This window comes from Boleophthalmus pectinirostris, unplaced genomic scaffold (assembly GCF_026225935.1).
Source record: "Boleophthalmus pectinirostris isolate CB_2022bp ecotype Guang Dong unplaced genomic scaffold, ASM2622593v1 HiC_scaffold_2, whole genome shotgun sequence".
In the NCBI taxonomy this organism is placed as follows: domain Eukaryota; kingdom Metazoa; phylum Chordata; class Actinopteri; order Gobiiformes; family Gobiidae; genus Boleophthalmus; species Boleophthalmus pectinirostris.
This window is the reverse complement of record NW_026571152.1, coordinates 5,132,318-5,149,988: the sequence shown is the minus strand read 5'-3', so window position 1 is coordinate 5,149,988 and position 17,671 is coordinate 5,132,318. Positions and strand designations below refer to the sequence as shown.

Genomic DNA, 17,671 nt, shown 5'->3' with positions numbered 1-17,671 from the left:
ATATTCTAATTGTAGGAGCAAAGTGAGTATCCGTGGGTTTTAAGGTGATGTAAAATTAGCACCTTTGCCATAGAAATGAACAATTCTGAATTAAATAGGTCTAATTTATCTTTTGATAGTCCACAAATTTCAACAGGAAAGTGAAACTCATGTATATCTACAGTAGCAGGTCACAGTAGTGGTATTTGTACTTTTATTTCATTTTAATTAATAGCTCTCAAATAAAAATGTAACTGAATTAATATATTTTGGTGTTAACAAACTAGTTTCATGTAGTATTTTTATGTCTTCAAATTATAAATTACTGGTCCAAACCATAGATTTATAATAACTTTATAATAATTTGTAATAAAACAAAATTAAGAAAAAATAAAAATAAAATAAATAAAAAAAGAGAGAGAGAAACAAACCGGAAGTCGCCGTGTTTACATGTTAGCATCTCCACTCCACGTGAGAGCTAACATGCTAACAAGCTGCTCACCGGTGCATTTTAGATGTTTTCACGGACATGTTTAGTTTTAAGAGGCTTATTAAAAACACATTTTATACCCGGACAGTGTCAGACTTTACCTCATCGTTGTGCCTTGGCTTCGGTGTGTCCGTTTATCAGAGCCCGATCTCATCTTGTCTTCTCTGAACGAAACTTCTCCAAAATCCGCCAAAAAATGCCTAAAAAAGACAAGGTGCACTTATACTTCTTATACATGCCTGTCGATATTTGTGACACTATGAACGAGTGGAATTGTAAAACTGATGACTTTAAGCCGTAAAAATGCATAATTTTGTTTTACAATATCTACTTTGTTGATCTTGCGGCTGTAATATTCTAATATTAAATTCACAATACTTCCTCTAGCCTTCGTCTCCGATCTCACACATAATTCATTTCAGAGGGTAAAGGGAAGCTATTTTGGGCATCCTGGCTGTTATCCTGTTATCCTGTTTTTACATCAAATCACATTTTAGATTTAGATTCTGCTGTGGCATCAGAATGTTGAAAATTCTGGCATGGCGGGAAATGTAGGCACAGTGAACAGACAAAATATATTTTCATATATTAACAGATCTAAATGCTTATTTACAGAACATTACAACAATTTTGAATTTCCAGGTTACAAATATTAGTTAATTTGTTTCTCTCTTAAAGATGTAAAAAAAAAAAATAAAAAATAGCCTCGAAATTGTATTTGAGCTACACAGAAAATATTATTAACGGTGAAATATGTAGTGTGTAAATGATGTGGTAAAATGTAGGGGGCTCAACTTTTCTGTGAGGATTTCTCCAGTTAAACCTAAAAATCTGGATATGTCTTTTGTCAGAAATGCTAAATGCCTATCGTAATCTCCTTTTAAATAAACTGGGCTCTGACATCACTCACATGTATCCCAGTGGTAATCTTTTGCCAGATTTCCCTTGATTTCTCATATTTTGTAATATTCTTAGGTTAATGCCAGTTTCTCTATTGAAATCACATTATGTTCCACTTAACTTTTGCCTCCATTCTGGAATTTATTCTGCATATAGTTATTTGAAAGTTGACCAATATGTGCAATGCTCACCCCTTTTAATGAGTCCCATTTAGTTTCTGAACATTTCTTGTAGTCCTGCTATTCATCCTAATTTTAAATCTCCGTTTACAATCTGATTTCAGGGGAAGGGGCAGCCGTGTGCAGGGGCCAAAGCAGCAGAACCATCAGGACCTGTGTTGCGGGACAAAAGTGGTGCTGTGACCGTAACAATTCACGCCAAGCCTGGGGCCAAACTCAGCGCCATCACTGGTACTATCCTATACAGCTATTAGTTTATTTACAACTGTATGTTGCACAAAGGAGGGTTACATTGTTTATATGTGTGTATGTGTGTATGTTTATATGTTTACGTAAAACAATGTTCACTGTTAACTGTAAAAAAAACAAAAGAACATTGTTAACCCTTTAGTTTTTGTTCTGAATGTGTTTTTTTGTATTAGTTTAGCCAATCATGAATTAATCTTCTCTCAAATATTAATGTTACTGGATTTATTTACAATGTGCTGTCAGAGCAACACGAAATATTTTTCTAAAATCATGCAGCAAAGTTTTTTTGAGTGTAGAAATGCCGTTATTGACAGCAAATGTGCAAAATAGTGTTAAAGCTGCTGCTTTGTACATGCTTTGTTGGTAAGGAAGACTATTGAAGCTGGTATCTGATGATTAAAAGAGTGATTAATAATTTGTTCTCTTTTTTTACCTTCTCTGTAGAAGTATCTGCTGAGGCTGTAGGTGTTGCCATTGCAGCGCCGCCTACAGATGGAGAGGCCAACGCTGAGCTCATCCGGTTCCTGTCTCAAGTCCTGGACCTCAAGAAGAGTCAGGTTTCATTGGACAAGGTATGAAAAACTGAAGGCTTCTAGATAGAGAATATTTACCAATACGTAAAGTTCCATATCCAAACTTTATATTTTGGTGTGATAGACTTTTCTAAGTTTCAGCAGTATCATAGTTCAGCCTCTGACGTTTACAAACCCTGTGTAGAAAAACGTTTGATACAGGTCCATATTTTGATTTAGATCATGTGTTGTCAGATAACGATTTCAAATATTAGGTTGTGTTTCTAAAGAAAACTGTCTCATCTTTCATCTAAGCCCCTGTGTGTCAGTAGACCTGTCATGATAACACATTTTGAAGTTTGATATATTGTTGAGAATAAATATAGATGTGTCACTGACACAATAAACCTGAAGCAGATTCATATCATAAAAAACTATTCTATATGTTTAATACTGTTAAAAAACATGAGCTGCAATAAAGAAATAGATGACTTTTTGGTTGTTGGTCTGTCACCTGCTTGTTTCTATGGATATGTCAATGCTCTGCCTAGAACATTCCACAGTATGGCATTGACCTTATTTATTAAATGACAGCTGGTTTTATAGCTCAAAAATCCCTAGAAAAGCAGACACTCTGACTGTGAGTGGGGTCGCTTCTTTACATATCTGACCTGTAACTTGGTCTGGTTTGGTTTCCATCAAGATAGAAAGGCTTAATACTGTGAAACATTCCAGATAAAGCAATAACATCTTGATGGAGAATGCGGGCCCACCGGAAAAGTTACACAGTGCACCTTTAAATCTTGTCATAAAGTCAAAAAATTACCTCAAATTTATCAGTAGTGTAAAGAAAGAGTACACACGATAAATATCGACCCCACCAAAAAAATAACAACTTTTACATATTAAATGATAAGTTGGCATAGTACTCTGTCTATGTCTATGTGAGTCTCTGACAGTTACTTTGGCAACTTGAGTTGTACCAATCTGTCAAATGATGGCATCAAAACTATGATTATTTTAATAGTTGACTAGTCATCATTATTAAGTTATTAAGTGAAAGGTATGTCAAAGAATGTGAATGTGTGTGTTTTTATGGACATAGCAGTCACAATGGTTTAGACCAGGTTTATATGTTTTAACTGCAGATTTTCAACACCTATAGGTTTTTTTTAAAGGGGTTTAGAGTCCAGAAAGAAATGTTCAAATGTTTTCACAGAATTACATTTACGTAGGTCAAGACACATTTCAGTGCTTTTTGAGAGCAGATCTGGCCAGACTGATTGAGTCAGTCTGTAGTTTTAGGTCAAAGGGAAAAGAGTTCCACAGTCTAGAGCCTTTAAAAGAGAAGCTGGAGTGTCCAAATTATATTTTAAGCTTTGCAGCTCCACAGTCCCCTCCACTGACAGAGGCTCTGGTGTGATACCTGTGTTTTCCATATGACTGTAATCCATATGCACATTTATCTTTGTGTCTTTTTTTCGTTTTTAGGGCTCCAGATCTAGAGACAAACTGATCAAAGTGGACTCTTCTCTCAGCCCAGAGGAGGTGCTGCAGAGGCTCAAACAGGCCTTGAGCTGAACACTCAAATATGGACTCAAATAAAACCTTTCATTTTAATGGGCAAATGGAAAAGTGGGAAGGATGAACAAATAGAAGAGAATGGGAATGAACAACTGATCAGGGGCAGTACTTAAATAAACATACATAAATAAAAATCTATGACAATATATTCATCACTTTAAACATTTAAAAACACAGGATCACATTAAAGTAGCATGAAGGAAATGTCTTGCCCCAGGACACGAGTATGCAGTGTCACATCTAACAGATGCAAATCAAACCTTGGACTTAGTGCGACATAGTTTGTCTCTTTTTTTTTTAAGGCTTTGTAATTCTTAAGTTGGACTGTAGATGGTGCTGTGTGTCTGCGAGGTTCTGTTATACTGATGGAGAAGTTTGTGTAAACCAGACTGTATAATACGTTCTGTGGTATACACAGAAAAATATGTGAAGAAAAATTAAACATATCCATCCACATATATATAAATATGGAGCAAATAAATATTCAAGTAAAAGGGTCACATATAAAATCGACTTAAATATAAGTATTGCACTAACCGCTGTAAAAATGTACTGAAAGAGTGAAAAGTATTTTGCACAGATTTTGAGATCTAATAAAGATTCAAATGTACTTATTCTGATACAGAATTGTACTGCTAAACAAACAGTATTTCCATGGAAATGGGCAGGAAAAGGCGCCCAAATAAGAGTAAGGTGAAATGCAATAAACAATAAACGCAACCAATGAAAAAAGCTTTTATTTTAGTCTATTTTTTGGTTAAAAAGTTACATACTATACCTAAATACTAAATAGGATATTCAAAATCCGCTCTGTATTTTTTGTGTGTCAAATATGGCAACAAAGTTAAGCAAAAACATGGCACTGTCCATTTTAAAGGTCTTATATTACACAAAATTGACTCTTGTGAGCGTTTACCCAAGTTATAATGTTGTTATCTCATCAAAAACTACCTGGAGTTGTGTTTTGTTTCATTCACACATGTTTGAGTAATCCTGTAGTCTGCCTACATCTCCAAAGCTCAAAATGCTCTCTTCCACCTTGACAATTCCAGGGCTGAAATTATCCTAAGCACTTTGTGTTGCGTTTTTTGTATGAAAAGCGCTCTATAAATAAAGTTTGATTGATTGATTGACTGAAATGATTTTACTGTAGATGTATGGAGTTTAAAACACAGTGGAACAGAGTGTTTTCTGTTTGACCGAAGAACTAAGTCTAAATATGCAGGGTTTGTGTGAAAGAAACAAAACACAACTCCAGGTCTGTTTGTGAGGAGGAAGCAACATAGATGAGAAAATATATGAAAAAATAAAATGGGCCCTTTAAAATGCAAATGTCCCAAATACGTGCAGTGTTTACATAGTCTAAAAAAGCCTGATTTCTATGTGAAAACTTACATTTATAAGTAAACAGCAGAAGTTTCAAATTTACATCTCTAAATGTAAGATACTGTATGAAAGGTGTTTTTTTTTTTATACACCTGCAGAGTCTCTCCTTAAATAGACTTTTGTACAATATTATAAGTTATTCATGTGTAACAGCAGGACGTAACCTTTTAAAAGTTCCTTCAGCTCCGTATTTAAAGTCACCGTTAAAAGCACACAGCGCATACTAAAACTGCACTGGACGCTTATGTAATGTGTTTGTCTTGCTTTTAAGTCCTATGCTGCAATTATTAATAAATGACAATAGAAAAAAAGTGACATTTTTCGAGCTAACCTGAAAGAGCCTGTGCCGGTGCAGCTGTGACGTGATGTTTACAGCGGTTTTGATAATGGACTGAATCATGCCCATAAGTGTCCACCTGCATCAAAAAAACAAACTTGAATCCAGGGCAACAACACTTCTTCATTCACGAAAATATCTGCTTCCTGTAGTTGTGGTGTTTATTTGTGAGACCATAAGAGTCCAGTGCTCTAATGTGTTTTAAAACATTAGACCAGAGTGGAAAAATGACCAGAATCTAATTGAAATTACGATTGGTTGGTTGCAATTAGCCAATGGAAACAGTCTGCATAAAATTTTGGCCTAACTTAATCTCCATTTTTAATTTTAAAGGTCCTATATTACGCGAAATTGATTCTTGATTGAGCTTTAAGTCATTTTATAATGTTGTTACCTCCTCAAAACCTACCTGGAGTTGTGTTTTGTTTCATTCACACATTTGAGTGAATGTTATGATGTTATCAAGCGGTAGTTTTCAAGTTAAGAGCAGGTATGTTTTCATACCTGACAGATTGGACTGCTCACTAGCAGTCTTCCTCACAGTCATGTGATGTTACTGTGACATGTCGCTCAGCTGATTTAAACAGGTTTTGGCTCAGTCTTCCTACCGGCAGAGGCAGGACGACAGCGCCATCTGCAGTCTGACTTCCTCAGGAGAGAATCTAAGGTGTGTGAGAGTAAAAAAGCCCCCTCGTCCGGATTTATCGTCCTGTGGGCACGTTTCCGTATTTTGATTGCATCTTTAATCCAGCGACGATGTTTGTGTTCCTATGTCACAGTGACGTTTGCTCTGTCCCAGTCCATAATCTGGTTCTCTCTTTTACAATGCTCACAAATGGCCGATTTTAGTTGTTCCTGTTCCTAAAGAATTCAGACTGCAGGTGGCGCTGTTGTTCTGCCTCCACCAGTAGGAAGACAGCCCTCAAACCTGTATAAATCAGCTGACAGGACACGTCATAGCAACATCATGTGACTCTGAGGAAGAGCTCAGGGAGCAGAACAAACTGTCAGGTATAAAAACAAACTGAAAAAAGAACCTAATAACATGAATTATTGGAGGACCAAATTAACGTCACTGGACTACTTTTACCTTTAGTTCAGTAGAGACTGACAATTCCAGAACTGAAATTATCCAAATAATTCTAGTGAAGGTGTATGGAGTTTATAAACACAGTGGAGCACTTCCTTTTTTACCACATGACATCACAAGGTGTTTTCATTTGGGAGAAGAACTTGTCCTAAATATGCAGGATTTGTGTGTTACATGTGTGACTGAAACAAAAGACAACTCAGGTCTGTTTGTGATGAGGAAATTCCACACGCCTTCACTAGAATCAATCGGATAATTTAAGATCTGGAATTGCCAATCTCTGCTGGACTAAAGGTAAAAGGAGCTGTTCACTTGAAAACTACTGCTTCATGACATCACAAAATGGAACAGAGCATTTTACATAGCTAATAATAAAGGGTTACTCATGTGTGAATGAATTTTGAGGAGGAGGACATTATAACTTGGTTTTAAGCTCACAAAAATCAATTTTGTGTAATATTGGACCTTTAATGACTTCACATGTTAACATGGTTAAGAGCTCATCACGTCAGTTTAGCAAAATGCAATCAAAATCGAATCATAATTACGGTTTGAAAAAAGCCTGTGGATCATTCAGAGTCATTTACACGAATGGGCCCAGCTGAGGTCTGATCTATAAAAGCCTCTTGTTTGTGTTTGGCCTCTGTTGGTGTGTATGTGAAGTGTATTAAATATGTGAGGCCCATGTTTATCTGTGTGGGCACAGTGCACAGATCATGCTGCAGAGACAGATTACATGATTTACTCTGGAGGGACAACAGACCAGTGTATTATACAGGGGAATAGATCTCCAATCATATTTGGACATTTGTGCTCATTTAGGCAATCTCTGTTCAGACTGCATCACAAAGAAACGTAACACAATATTAGGCCAGCATAACCACTCTGTTGCAGTAACACAGGGAGAACATGCACATTCCAGGCAGAGACATCAGGAGTCTAACCTACAACCAAGGGCGGCACTGGGGGGGGGGCTTGAGGGGGCACTAGCCTCCCCTTGAATGGCCAACAGGCCCCCAGAGCTCCTCCAAAGATTTTCGCCCCATTTTCACAGGATATTCTGTCTCGACTAAAAATGTTCAAATGGTATGTTCAAAGTGAGACAACAATAAAACATTACATATTAGGTTTTATAAATCACTACAGAGTTAACCACATTTACCGTGTTTGCTTTGAGGCTGCCTGGCTCACATTGAGCAGTTTTTGAAACTTTTTGAGCTCAGTTTTTAACATCATATCATGATATTTGAACCAACTAAGAAGTACAGCATGTGCACTGTTGGATTGTGTGAAATTAGCTGTTTGTTTTTCTTGTGTCCATCGAGAAAGTCTAAGAGGCTAACTAAGGAGCTGACTAAAGATCTAGCTAAGGGCATTTTAGATGCTATGGTTGTTTTGCACTATATGTGGCAGCAAATGCAGCAGAAGATAATCCAAGACCTTGCAGAGGAAATACTGCAAGGGAATGGCCCAATTCATCACCCACCTAAACCCCAGAGTGAAGTAAGTTTGAGGCATTTTCTGTTGTATTCACATGGCGGACACTGAAAAAGGACACTGAGAAGCTCACTGTCGATGTTACTGCAGCAAAACCCTCCCTCAGGATCTGTCTCTCTTTAAAACAGCAAAGCAAACATGGTACAGGGTGGGATGCGCACACATCCATAAAAAGTTCCAAATTAGCATGTTAAGCGTTAACTCATTGAAGAACTTAACACCCCCAGAGCACCGACAAACCAGAAATGTCAGGTGCTGCTCCTGCCCACAACCTGAACTTGGACAAGGTAAAGTTCATAGGCATAGAGAGAACCATCATCTTCATCAGGAAGGTCATCGAGATCCAGAAACACAGACAACAGACTGTGAATCGGGACGAGAGGGCGTACCAACTCTCTCACAACTGGGATACAGTTCTGAAGAAGTGCTTATGCAAAATTGACTCTTTTGAGCTTTAAATCATGTTAAAATGTTGTTTCCTTATTAAAAACAAACCTGAACTTTTCTTCAGTTTTGTTTCATTCACACATGTTTGAGTAATCCTTTATTATTGGACTGTCCACGGGTCTAAACCTTTTTTTTTAATTGACGTAATACACAATAATATAATGATAATAATATTTTTTTTTAATAAAAGCAAAGGCAAGACAATAAGAAAAATAGCATACATGTAAACTTAAGCTGAGGCAGATAATACATCATTGTGCAATGATCAGTCATAAAAATTAATATCAGAAAACTGAGGAAGTTTAAAAGAACATCCCATTTCTTCTGTGTTCAATGACTTTTAGAGTTGGGGACAGTGTTATTAAGAGTTTGTAGACAGTTGTTGTTCATGTGTTTGTTAGAGCACTTGTTGCTGCTGATATTGATAACATTGATAAGAAGCTGGTGGGTGATTGTGGGTGTTGCTGTTTTCCATCAGTTCCAGTAGACCAGAGGGAAAGTACTGAATTCAATTCTTTTGAGGTATTTGGAAAAGTCTGTTGTCTAATAAAATGTTCATAAGAGTTTACCGTGGTCATTAAGTAAGTCCTGCCAAAATATAATTTCTCTATTGAACCATTTTGTACAAAATACTGATTTGTTTTGTTTAGTAATGCATTAACAATTCCAGATAAATCATTTGTGTGGAGAGAAGTTATGTTTATGGACTAATTTCCACAGCAATAACGCTTGCTGATAGAAGGCACATAGTTTTAAAGGAAGTTTAACAACATACTAATTACATCTCATTAAGAATGAATGACCTCCAACCTCATTAAAGACATTAGGGATAGACAGGGATAAAGTACCATAGAGTCAGAGTTTCCAGTGCATTGTCTGATCCATTTGGTCTTAAACATGTCATTTTAATCACAGAAATCAAATAATTCGAGGCGTGACTCATTGGGCCCGGTCATGCAGCTCTTTTGATATAATGGTGTTTGTTTTTCCAGACAAAGTCTGTAATAGATGTGTTGATACCATCAGACATTTTGTCACTCACATTCAGAGATAAAGCTGGATAGACAAACCCTTCAGCTTTTGTTCATAAAATCCTCCCCCAACTTGAGATATGTCTTTGTACCCATAGATTAAAAATACTTTTTTTTTTTTTTTTTTTTTTTTACATTGGGAGAGAAGTTTAGTTGCTGACACTCATTTTCATTTTTACTTATATAAATACCCAAATACTTGACCATATCTTTCACCTCCACATTGCATATAACAGATTTTAGACCTTTTCAGTCTGCAGAGATTTCAGAAAACGTTTGTGCCAACGCCAAGCACAGTCTCAACCTGGTGTTTATCTTGCAGAGGACGTTATCGTCTGCTACTGTAAACCACTTAGAGTCATAATCACTTTAATTCATTTAATGGCTAAAGTAAAGAGCTTTTAAAAGGAATAATCAGGAACACCAAAACAAAAAACACCTGGTTATGTAATCACATCAGTATCAGTATTTTTTATTATATATATATATTTTTACCATTTGATTTCCTTGTTGTCTATGTAGGCGCTGGTATTAGTGAGGTAGGCCTTCTTCCCTTCTTTTCATGCTGTCGATCTGGAGCCACAGGTCATTTCGTGTCTCTATGTCTTTCGATGTCAGATCCTCTGCGAAACTGAGTCTTTTGGCCTTTAGAAAGTCAGAGTTCTTGACCTCTTTTCAGATCTTCTCCTTAGTTCTTCTGGAGATGAATCGGAAGTGGGTCTGGGTCGGTTCCTTTCATCCTTTTTTCTTCCAGCTGTGTGGCAGATGTCAATGAAGATCTGCAGGGAGTCTGCTGTCTCCGGGGCCACAGAGCTGCAAATGTGCACCACTTTCCCCTTCAGGTCCTCACTCTCCTCCTCTGGGACACCATACAGGTGTAGTGCTCCTCATCGTCGACCTTCTCCTCCAGCTCTCGGATGTACTTCTCCTGGGCAGAGGTCACCTGCTGAACAATCCACACCTCTTTCAAATCCTCCACATCACTGAGGATGTGCTCCATCTTTGCATTAATGTCACAAATTGACTTGTCATTTCTGTCAGTTCTTGAGAGAAGGGCATCACTGCTTTCACTGATTTTGTTCAGAATGTTCACTTGGATATCCTCAAGGACGAGTTTAATTTGACTTTTTTTTTTCAGCTCTGGGGTGGAAATTGCTGATGCAGAAGAAGGTAATGACAATTCAGTGCTCGTGGCTTCCATCATGGCATACGAGTGGAATTTCTTCACAACATTGTTCATAATAGTTTTAAGTCTTTCACTGAGGTTGAGGTCAGGAATATTCTTGCATTCTGTCATTTTCACCCTTCTGTGTTTCTCTGCCGTTCTTCTCATCAGAACAGTGCGTGTTGAGCCATGTTTTGTACAGTTCAAAGTAACAGTCTGAGGATCCATGAGTCGTCCACTTTGATGCATTAGGTTGACGACTGTTCCAGTTCTTTGTTCTTTGTTCATCCAAAAATGTTCATTTCAGGGCATAAAATTGAGCTTAGATGGTTTAGCTACATGCATGCTAAAGAGCGGCTTACATCCATCCAAACAGGGACTAGTGATGTCTACATCTCCACACCTCAAAATGCTCTGTTCCACTTTGTGATGTCATGTAGTGGTGGATTTCAGGATAGCAGCTACCTTTTATCTTTAAGTTCTTCCATTTGAGAGAAGAATTCAGCCTAAATGTGCAGGCTTTGTGTGTTTAACACGTGTGAATGAAACAAAACACAACTCCAGGTCTGTTTGTGATTGATTCACTTGTACTTTTTTATCTCATCCCTGAGCAAAATAAACAGTTTTACTTTTATTTATAGTTCGATCCAATTCGGATTCGGCGCTCTCTGTGCTCGAGTGACACATTCATGTATTTTCATGTCTTTTTGTCCTTATTGTAAGCAGAATATTAAAGCTGCATGCTGTATTCACAACACTCTTATGAGAATCAAAAATAGTGTGAAGCCTGGAAAAAGAACAGAAATAAAATATAAAAGAGAGATTTTAAAAAAAGAAATAAAGCATGTTTTGTATTGATGTGGTTACGTAAATGTACACTGCGTCTGCTCAGAGAGATGTTTGATTTTGGATTTAAAAGAAGTCAAATAATAAAAATGCTTCTGTGGCCAGTCACTCCTCATACACACTTTTTGTTGTGCCGACAGCTGCCTTGGGCTAAATGTCTTGCCCAATGACACAAACCACAATATGGACTGTCTGGGATCAAACTGACAACCTCCCGTTTCCATGCCGACCGTCTACACCCGAGGCACTGTCACAACACTGTATTCACTTTTTGCTCTCACTCAGAACTTGTTTCAGAAATGACAATTACATAACTGAAAAAATGCTCTCCCTGTGATACTGTGGCAGAGTGGTTAGCCCTTCTCTCAGTCAGGAGGTTGTGGGTTAGACTCCTGAACTATGAGCCGAAAGGTTATGAGAGGTCAGTTTTTATCTCATTTCTTTGCCTAATCCTCCACAATGGAACTCTCTTCTAATCACGCCCTGTTTGGAAGCTTGGGTATCTTTGGACATCTTTTAATTGGGCCTTTTCTAATGAGTCCCAACTTAAATCTGCTGATCTGAAACAGGAAGTACTTGGAAACGACGCAAAGTGAGTTTAAATTGGCAAAGCACTTTAATTACTGTAATAAGTCACCAGTAAACTTCAAACTCTCCAAACTCTGCGTGACTCATGGGTATCCACTGACACAAGGAAACTAAAACTGGTGACACTTTATAATAATGCCACTTTAATTAGTCTTAATGAAGCATGAACAAGGACTTAAATCATAATGAACTCATCTTTTATTGATTCAGACTTGAGGCTTAGTGAAGGGGTTAGGCGTTAGGGTATGTAGTGATCATAGACTCTTTATATAAATTTACATAGATAACCTGTTATCTGGCACGTTCCAAACAGGCTCCATCAGCTCTGGCTCCGGGTCACTTTGTATTGAAAAATGCTGCTGTCAGACTCCTTATTTTGTTCTTAAAATGTCTGTATTAACTGGGTCTACATGATCCTAATGTTTTATTTTGCTATTTTGACCGTAAATCAGTTCCTACTCCAAATATGGAACTTGACTCCAAAGTTGGTCCCATAACTGCAGTCCTCAATGAGCTTCATTTGACTGCAGCTGAACGCCATGGACGTCACACTCCCTCAGTCCTTTCAAGTTCTTTATACAGTCTTTGGTGGTAACTAAGCCTGAGTACTTCTTAATAACAGTTTGTTCATTATGAGTCTGTGCTCAGGCTTGATTGAGGTCAGTTTTTTACCCTTCACCCTAAAACTAAAAGTGCAGATGTTGCATATTGGTGGTGATTTTTCGTTACATAATTGGGTCCGTTGCTATAGATAACTTTTGCTCCATTAAGCGTCCCTTCCTCTCAGAGCAGACTCTTCAGTTGAGTTTATGTTTCTTAAATCCTGCAGCTTTAAACTCCAGGATTTGTGATTCACAGATGTGACGTGTGGGGCTTAACTCCTCGTCCAAACATCTTTCTCTCAGACAGAGCTGAGCCTCAGGCTAAAAACTGCAACTTAAACACACATTTGTCACATAAATCTGTCAGAGCACAGGAGCCAGAGCTGCCCTGGGGCACACTCACTCAAACACACATGGGTGCCCGTCAGTGCCGAGGGTCTACTGGACAACCCCCATTATACAGACACATGTGAGGCTGATTCACTGCCATATACACAAGGGAGAGCAGGATTAGAACTGTCAAACTTCTGGTTATGGGCCAGACATTCTACCTCCTACATGTTAAAGGTGCACTGTGCATTTTTAGTTTGGGGGGTCATTGCCAGGTTATTGTGCTGAGTCCACAGAATCTGTCTTACATTTATTTACATTTATTTATTCAAAAATGACTGAAAACCTGCAGGGTCACCTCTTCATGGATCTGACCTTTCACCTGGCCAGGGAGAGCCACTGACCTGTCTCCATGGTGACTGATTTAATGCTATACTGTGCAGCATTCTAGATAAAACAATAAAATGTCCATGGAGACTCCCCAACAGAGAAGTGACATAGTGAAGCTTTAACTTTAACTAAATCCTTGTGAATGTTTCAGTGCTGCTCACAGTCTGTGTCCTGCTCTAGAGCAAACTCAAGAGCAGAGAGTATAAGATCACCTGTCCAGACAGAAGCACACGCTTTGACAAACCTTTACAAAGACAAGTGGATCTGGAGCCAGATCCTATCTCCATGCTCCTTTTGTGTCAAAACAAACAAGGCTGCTTGCAAAATGCAAAATCTCTACATTTGACCCAAGGAGCCGTAGAGACTCGTCTCCAGATCTTAGGCCACAGGGAGAACATGCAAACGCCTCACCCACAGGCCCTGCCCAAGAATCCCACCAGAGACTTCTTGCTGTAACTTAAGAGACTTGTTGTATCTTTATGCATCAGTAGCTCTTATTTATTAAGAGATTTAACGTGTCATTTTGAAAGTGTAATATTCGGTGTTTTGGCAGAGCTGCGGTGTGGGCTTCACGCGTCCTGACAGCCGTGACACAGCTCAGCAGATTTAACTTCAGCGCATGGAGTTTATGGAGAGTGAGCTTTTCAAGTGGCTCAAATCCAAATGAAGCCGTCTTTATCTTTGAATTATCCACAAACTCACAGCAATCCTCTCCTAATGACCGCTCTCTCCCTCCTCTCCTCTCTCTCTCTCTCTCTTTCTCTCCCTACTCTCCTCTCTATCCCTCTCTCCCTCTCTCCTCTCTCTCTCTCTCTCTCTCTCTCTCTCTCTCTCTCTCTCTCCTCCTCTGTTCTCTCTCTCTCTCTCTCTCTCTCTCTCTATCCCTCTCTCTCTCTCTCTCTCTCTCTCTCCTCTCTCTCTCTCTCTCTCTCTCTCTCTCTCTCTCTCTCTCTCTCTCTCTCTCTCTCTCTCTCTCTCTCTCTCTCTCTCTCTCTCTCTCTCTCTCTCTCTCTCTCTCTCTCTCCTCTGTTCTCTCTCTCTGTCCAGGTTTAGACAGAGAAAAGTGTGTGTGTTTTCAGAGGAGCTCCTCAGATCGTCTCAGTGGAACACCACAGCTCTATGTTATGAGACAAATGAGTCTTCACTGGTTTCTGGCCCCAGCACTGCACACTGATGTTGTGCCCTTGGGCAAGACACTGATGCTGCTCCACTCACAGAGGTTTTATGTTCATGTTCAGTAAGACCTGCAGCCCTGCATGTGCTGCTGTGGTCACGTATCTTCTGTAACATCAGCACTGTGCTGTGGTCACGTTGGTCATTTATCTCCTGTAACATCTGTCCCAAACAAACACCCGCGGATCAAACTCAGCCCTTGACGTCAGAGCTGTGACGTGGGGCTCGCGGGGCTGAGGGGCGGGGTCCTTCAAAGCCCCGCGCGGAGCAGAACGCGTGGGTCAAACTTCTCCTGTACGAGGCTGAGCTGCAGCGGCGCGCGCTCTCTGTCCCTGTACCTGTCCAGTGACACCTGCGCTGTTTGCACCTGTCCAGTGACGCCTGTGCTGTTTGCACCTGTCTAGTGACACCTGTCCGATGTGGGCGCGCGTGGTTCTGTGTGCGGGGCTGCTGTGCGCGCTGTGGCGCGCGGGACGCACAGATACGGAGAGGGACGAGAGGAACGCACTGGACCTGCGCTACAACAACAGACTGGTGAGTGAAGACAACTGCACTGCGCATACTTATGTTCTGGTTTATCCTGGAACTGCTTTGAGATTCTCTAGAAGCCCATTTGAAATGTGGAAGGATTTTGTTTTGGACACGGAAAACCAAACAACAGAACCTTTACTTTACGGCAGGCGGACAGTCAAAGTGCTCTGAACTGAAGAAACTAACGGCAGTATTTCAAACAAACAAATGACCTGTGGTCACTTATTTCGTGTCATATTTTCAGATGTGATGAACCCACTGTACTGTACTGTACTTTAACGTAAACCATCCAAAATAGTTTTTCATGTGTGATTTGAGTGAAAAGTTCAAATAAATGATCCTTTTATTTCAGACTCAGTGTTCAGTGTCAGAGAATCAGTGGGTCACTTATAAACACAGAGTGACGAATTTTAACACAGCAGGGTGTTCATTCTGACATGCCTCTGGTGCCTGTGTGTGCTGTTGTGTGCTGTGTGTTGTGTGTTGTTGTGCGTTGTTGTGTTTCAGTTGGGGGACCTGCAGGAGGTGCTGGAGAAGCTGCAGACAAAGAGGATCAGCCCCTGGGAGAAGAAGTACGGACAGGTCCCCTCTGTGAGTGACACCCATGGGTGACAGTGACACCATATACAGTTTATGGGTGACAGTCAGTCTGACACATATCAAGTTTTTCATCACTTTTATTGATTTCAGATGACATCATCTATAGGTCAGTCATTTTCAATACAGATGGGGGCATTTAAAATGAACATGATTAAATGCAGAGTTGTGTAACACTGAGCTCTGACTCTAACAGAAATGATCAGGTTCAACATTTGTGTGTTTACCTTTTGGAGGTTTCATAAATAAATCTGTCTCTTGCCCCTATCACATTTTAGAAGCTGAAAAACACCTCCTTACTTTTCTATTGTTCTCCTCTTGACAAAAGTGTAGGCCTGTTTCATTTTCTTCTGGTTGTGTTCTTAGGCAAGCTCACCAGGGGATTTCTGAAATATATATATTGTGCTGAATAACTCAAATGTGATGAATCATCAGTGTAAATGTTTCATTTGCCGGACTATGTGCACTGATAAATGAATAACATCATCTACCTCCAGCTAAGGGTCAGATGCCGTTATCCATCATCTCTGTTCCTTATATTTATATCATTATATTTATATATTTTATTTATTATATTTTCGTTAGCTCAGTAGCTTTTGGTAGCTGACTAGATGAAAAAGGTTGGAGACACCTGGTCTATTCTAATTTAGCATTTTTAAAACATTTGAGAGGCCCATTGTATTAACATTTCTTCAGAGTTACTCGAGTAAATGTAACTGATGTCTGCCGTGCTCTCACACAGTACTGGTGACATCACAGGGAGTATTATTATGTTACTCATGAATATCAGATGATATGACATGATGATATGAAATTATTTACAACATTTACGCAAAATTACAACATCAAGTTTGATTTAACCTTGATTTAGTGTGTCCCTTTATCGTACGGTTATTCCAGTGTAACTGATGATTAAAACATTAATAATAGCAAGTATACTCATCTCTATATTGTGTTTACAGTGTGATTTGGGGGAGCACTGCGCCGTGCGTAAAGGCGCACGGATCGGCCGCATGTGTGACTGTCCGCAGGGCGCCTTCTGCAACTTCTTCCTCCTCAAGTGTCTATGATCTAGCGCCCCCCAGAGTCTATTTTCAAACCTGTACCATGATCTGTACATACAACTGTGTAATAAAGTCTTGTATTATATAAGTGTGAAATAAAGTTTTTGTCATGAATGCATTTCATTTGTGAGTGTAAGCTTGTGATGGCCCCTCCACAGAGCAACACAAAACTCACCCTCCTCTTTTCTTTCAGGGGAAAATATGCCACATGCTGTTTGAGTGACACACAGTCATGCCCAGAATACTTCTGAATGAAAAGGGAGGCCACTGCATTATTTGATTTGATTGATTGAAAGGGCCCAAAATCACTACTTTCTGATCTTCTTTCATTCACATGTTTAACACATAAACCCTGCAGAGTTCTTCTCTCAAATATTCTATTTCACCTTGTGATGTCATGTAAACATGAAAATCTGATTAAATGTATGATCAGAAATTCAACAACTTCACTTAAGTCATTTTAATAGTTCTATAATTGAAAATTTCTGATAATCATAAAGTGTGTGCATGTAGCCACATGTAAAAAAAAAAAAGTTTATAGTGTCATATCCAAGAACTTGTGACCAAAAGCCTCATTTCTCCATCCAAACACAGGTACAAGTTATTTGGTTTGGCTTATTTAATATCGCCATGTACTTAGCTCATGACCCAAGTTTAGAATCACATGCAGATTACAAGTGATGCAGTCAACCAAAATACTCAAA

The 17,671-nt window shown here is 39.0% G+C and overlaps 2 protein-coding genes across 2 annotated transcripts; both read left to right on the top strand.

The window, feature by feature from the left end:
• The first annotated feature begins 424 nt into the window (after positions 1-424).
• On the top strand, positions 425-5,008 carry cunh15orf40 (chromosome unknown C15orf40 homolog). The gene is made up of 4 exons (XM_020925989.2): positions 425-683; positions 1,653-1,779; positions 2,242-2,369; positions 3,801-5,008. The coding sequence occupies exons 1-4, from the start codon at positions 495-497 to the stop codon at positions 3,888-3,890; spliced, it is 534 nt and encodes a 177-aa protein (XP_020781648.1). The 5' UTR covers positions 425-494; the 3' UTR covers positions 3,891-5,008.
• Positions 5,009-15,192: 10,184 nt separating this feature from the next.
• On the top strand, positions 15,193-16,973 carry cart2 (cocaine- and amphetamine-regulated transcript 2). The gene is made up of 3 exons (XM_020925991.1): positions 15,193-15,309; positions 15,814-15,897; positions 16,866-16,973. Exons 1-3 carry the CDS (start codon positions 15,193-15,195, stop codon positions 16,971-16,973), a joined length of 309 nt encoding a protein of 102 aa, XP_020781650.1.
• Positions 16,974-17,671: the final 698 nt, after the last annotated feature.